The sequence below is a fragment of the Corvus brachyrhynchos genome, unplaced genomic scaffold, assembly GCF_000691975.1.
Source record: "Corvus brachyrhynchos isolate BGI_N302 unplaced genomic scaffold, ASM69197v1 scaffold59, whole genome shotgun sequence".
Classification (NCBI taxonomy): domain Eukaryota; kingdom Metazoa; phylum Chordata; class Aves; order Passeriformes; family Corvidae; genus Corvus; species Corvus brachyrhynchos.
The window spans coordinates 2,335,733-2,340,218 of record NW_008246054.1 but is presented as its reverse complement, the minus strand read 5'-3'; the positions used below and the strand labels follow the sequence as shown (position 1 = coordinate 2,340,218).

The 4,486-nt window shown below is 60.3% G+C and overlaps 2 protein-coding genes across 4 annotated transcripts in view; both read right to left on the bottom strand.

The window, feature by feature from the left end:
• The window catches only part of LOC108449470 (potassium channel subfamily T member 1-like), an 8,720-nt gene extending 4,240 nt beyond the window's left edge, over window positions 1–4,480 (bottom strand). Inside the window, exons 1-3 of one of the 3 annotated variants that reach the window (XR_001865625.1) lie at window positions 833–4,480; window positions 479–563; window positions 1–59 (exon numbers count right to left, since the gene is read on the bottom strand). Coding sequence is in view for 1 of the 3 variants with exons in the window: in XM_017745538.1 (XP_017601027.1) it covers window positions 5–59; window positions 479–563; window positions 3,088–3,181 (234 nt within the window). In the remaining 2 variants the exon portion in view is untranslated. Of the gene's footprint in view, window positions 60–478 lie in introns of all 3 variants that reach the window. The other 2 variants (XM_017745538.1, XR_001865624.1) reach the window with 2 other exon arrangements.
• The window catches only part of KCNT1 (potassium sodium-activated channel subfamily T member 1), a 34,334-nt gene continuing 33,050 nt past the window's right edge, over window positions 3,203–4,486 (bottom strand). Inside the window, exon 30 of the mRNA XM_017745397.1 lies at window positions 3,203–3,246. Coding sequence (XP_017600886.1) covers window positions 3,203–3,246 — 44 coding nt within the window. The remainder of the gene's footprint in view (window positions 3,247–4,486) is intronic.

Here is a 4,486-nt window from a genome sequence, read left to right as displayed (position 1 = left end):
TCGTGCCGCTGTGGCCGTCGTGGGCCGCGTGGGCCAGCGGGTCGGAGCGGATCAGGTGCCTGTGGGACACAGCCTGGTCACACTGCTGGAACCCGCCCTGTTCCCCCTGGGATTGAAGCCAGGACGCACAGGGATGCCCCATGGGGCTGTGCTGCTTGCAGAGCACGGCAGTTGTTGGAATAACAGATGTTAAATGATAAGAGCTGTTCACGTAAATGCCATAAAATAAGATAATAAATAATCAGGAGTTACTCCTGCTGGAGGCTGCTCAGTGGCCAAAGCCAAGGGAAAACTCCACGCTGCCCATCAGAGCTCAGATGGGGTGGTTTGGGCACTGCTCAAGAGCACAGGGATGGGGAATGGCCTGGGAAAGAGGTAAAACCCGCGGTTATTTATGAAAAATCATGGGAAGCAGTGGGATGGGGGCAGCTCATGGCACTGGGGGAGTCTGGGGGCCAGGGGGTGAGGTAACACCTACACGATGTCGTTGAGCTCCAGCCGCGTGTCCGGGGGGGGGTTGATCAGGACGTAGGACAAGGTGTTCTGGTGGTCGTTCATCTCGTCTGCAAGAGGAGGGAAAGGGCTGGTGAGGGAGGGACACCCCCACAGACACCCCAACAGGCAAGGTGACAGCCCCCAGGGGGCAAATGGGTCCCTTCACCAGGAGAAGCTGTGGGCAACATCACTGCCACGGAGCGAGCACCAAGAACGACACTGCCACCTCCCTCCTCGCCTCCCCAGGCTCTCTCCCACCACAGCACGGCCCAGGGGACTGGCAGAGGTAACTCTTCAAAGTCCCCACTTCCCCCCAAAATAAAGTGAGATGTCTTACCTTGGTTCAGTGCAAAAGAGGGAACAGGTTAGTCCTGCTGTGTCCAGCACAAGTCCAACCACAGGGTCAGGGCAGCTGAACCCCCCCGGGGCCGCCCCCAACGCTCTGCCCACCTCTCCCCTTCAGTTACTCAATTTAGCATCATCCAGACACAGGATTAGTCCAGGGATTGCTTCTTTCCCCCACCCAGGGGAAATCGCCTCCGTGGAGTTTCAGAGCCTTCAATGCCATTTTGGCGATGGCTCTAAACCACTGCGACCTCTCAGGGGGGGCTCAGGGCCACCAAGAGCGGCACCCACGGGGGCGAACGGGCGGCCTCAGTGCCGGGGGGGCCCCTGCGCTTCCCGAAATAGCCAAGAACAAGATCATGGTGAAATGGATGGGGGTGCGAGGCTGCGGGCGGCCGGGGGGTGGAAGCTGCGACAGGTGACACCATTTCCAGACGGGGTGATGGGGTGTGGATGGACAGGGTGGAGAGGGGACGGACAGATGGACGCTGGGGCAGCGTGAGGAGCACGGCGGGACACCAGCTCACTGCAAGGCTTGTCACTGGGACACCTCTCCAGGCTTTGGGAAAGGCCCCTCTGAGCAGCACACCGGGGGTTGGACGAGCTCAGCAAATGGAGCTGCTTCGGGGAGCAGCAGGACCAGGACCCGGCCACTGGGATGGGCATTAACTCCAGGCTGGGGGCGGCTGCCTGTGGCCTGTCCTGCTGCTCCCACCACGCCGGCCCTGCTGTCCCCCTGCCCGGCGTGGGGGATCCCCCAGTCAGAGCTGCCCTGCCCCACGGTGGGCACAGCCCGAGTCTTCTGCCACAGCAGTGACAACGGGTGCCAGATCACCCTGGCACGGGGGTGGCCCAGCTGCTCTTCAGCCTCGGCACTGGGGTGAAACTGCTTTTCTCCAGCCACCAGAGCCACCCAGCACAGGGATGCAAACAGCTTCCTCCTGAGCTGCCTCTGCCAGGGCACACCCAGACCTCCCCGGGACATCCCCAGGGCTGGGCTGTGCCGGTTCCAAACCCAGCGCTGCTTGCAGGGGGACACCAGACCTTTGCTTTGCTGCTCAGACACATCCCTGGCACCTCTGAGACCACAGAAGGTGCTGCAGCCAGGGGACCTGGGACCACCCTCAGGGAGATGCTGCCCGGGACCCCCAGCCTGTGCCAGGGTGTCCTGTCCTGGAGCCACCGGAGAGCTTTGGCCATCCCAGTGCCCAGCCTTACAGGGAGACAGGGATGGGAGTGGCAATGCTGGGGGCAAGGGTGGCACACAGACCCTGGGACCCGACGGGAGACACAGGGTTTGACATGACAGGAGGCGGGGAAGGGCTCTGGCTCTGGGCAGGTTTCCCTGCCCCATGGAAGCGCCTTGTCCTGACCCCGTGCGGCCAAGCCAGGCCCCGCTGAGCACTCCGAGTATATTGCTGCATCCCGCTGCCCCAGGCAATATACTCTGCTGGCCTGGGGCTTCCATGAGCCCCAGCTGCGGCTGCCTCTCGGATGAAGGACACACTTTGTAGGAAAATGCCAACGTTTCACCTTAAGCCTGGGCTAGTGGAGCCAAAAATGAAGCTGCGATGGGCTGTTGCTAATCTTGGGGCTGCTGCAGTAAAAAAGGACCTTTCTCCAGGGCATGTTCCAGGGGAAAAAGATGGGAAAACCTGGCAGGTCCCACAGAGCCCCACGAGGTGCCCAGAGTGGCTGCAGTTGCTGCCTCGGGCTGACCCAGACATCCCCCAGTCAGAAAATGGGGTCTGCAAATGCTGGAGAGGGGTCCAGGAGGGCAAACCAAGGGGTGCAAAGGGATTTTTTAAGCGCTGCCTTGCCCTGGACTGTGGCTGACCCAGCAGGAGCTCCAGCATCTCATCACAACATGCACAGGCAGCTCTGGTGCACTTGTCCCCCTCCTTGTCCCCTCCTCACCCTGCCACTGGCTGCACAGCCCAAAGCCACCTCGCAGAGCCAAGGAGGGAGGGTTTTGTTAATGAAAGCCGAGGGCTGTGATTTCCCTGTAGGAATTCAGCTGAAAAAGGGTCCCTGAGGTTTCTGTCTCCCTGATCAGGCAGAGCCCTGTGTTTGCACCACCACTACGGGACAGTGATTGGTTTTCCAATGCCACCCGACAAATTAGTGCTGAAAGCTTGGGGATCTAAGGTGAAAACTGGCAAGGGTGAGGTTTGGGCTTAGCTGGCATGATCTTGTTGTACACTGCATGCCATGAGTCACGCGGGACTCCCAGGGAACGGGAATTACCTTGCAAATATCCCAGGTTTACCCGATTCATCACATCACTGGCTGTTAAATTTGCTACATCCTCTACAGAACATACAGGGAAAGGCACAGACATAAACAGAGAGAGAGAGAGAGGTCAGCAAGCCATGGTTTGGCAAATATCAGAGACGAGCTCCTGCGCTGCAGCGATAACGTGAGCAAAAGAAAAAGGAAAGGGGCAGAAGGCAGAGCGACGTTTTTCCATGGGTGTCCAGACACTGACGGTGACACACGGTGACAACACACAGTCCCAGCACCGCTGGATGCCCAAGGAGCTGCCTCCTGGTCCCCACACTGTGCCCAGTGTCCCTGTCCTGTCCTGCACCCCACACTGCCCCTTCCCCAGCCAGTGCTCCCCCAGTTTGCTTCAACCAAAATGTGCCAGACGGGCCAGGACAAGGATGCCAGCCCTGATCTGACCCCAAGCTGTGCCCCAAGCTTGGAAGCCTCACCGAGGGCAGACATCTCCCCTGGAACTACAACAGAAACTTCTGGGACCAGTAATATAGGGGAAAAAGGAGAGGGGGTAAACACCACTGCAAGCCCTTGCCTGGCATTCCCTGTCCTCACTCCATCCCACCACAAGCCGGCTCCCCTGCCTCGCTCCCTGGGGATGCTGGCAGTGCCCACATCCACCCCCTGGGCCCCCACTCCAAACCCCTCCTGCACTGCACTTCTGGACATTTTCTCCTCCTCTTTCCCGTGCCTAAAGCCAAGATGGGAAAGGAGGAATCCCACCCCCAAATCAGCTCCCATCCCAGCTGGGGTTCGTTGCCAGCCTGAGTGTGGGCAGGGGCCAGCACAGGGAGGATGAACACTCTTGGAGGATGGAGCAAACAAGCAGCAGCACAGGATGGCTTCAAAGAAAGAAAGAAAAAAAAAGAAAACCAAAACCAAACCAACCAACCAAAGGGAGCTGTGGGCTACAGACTTTGTCATAACCAAGGGGTGGGAGCTGTCCAGGGGGACACAGATGCCAGCACCGACGGGCAGGTCAGAAGCTTCACAAGAGATGCGGCTGCACAGAGGGACCCTGAGCGCTGTGGCTGTCACAGCCACACACCGGTGTCACACGCAATGAAGCGACTCAGCCCTGCAGCTACCGAAAGGTTTTCCACGGAAGACTTTATGACGGATTAAAGTCTGTCACAACAGGGGGCTGCGCCAGCTGACGGGGTCGGGCCTCTCCCTGCCACCCTGCGGGGGCTCGGGGGCACGAGGCTGGTGCTGGCCTGGGGCCGGGCTGTCCTGAGCCGGCCCCTCTGCACGGCCGGACAGCGCGGGGCGGCGGGGGGGACACCGGGGCCTGCTGCGGGCACGAGGGCCAGAGTCACTCTGCCACCGCCCGCCCGGAGCCCTCCCGGCGCCCAGCGATGGGGGG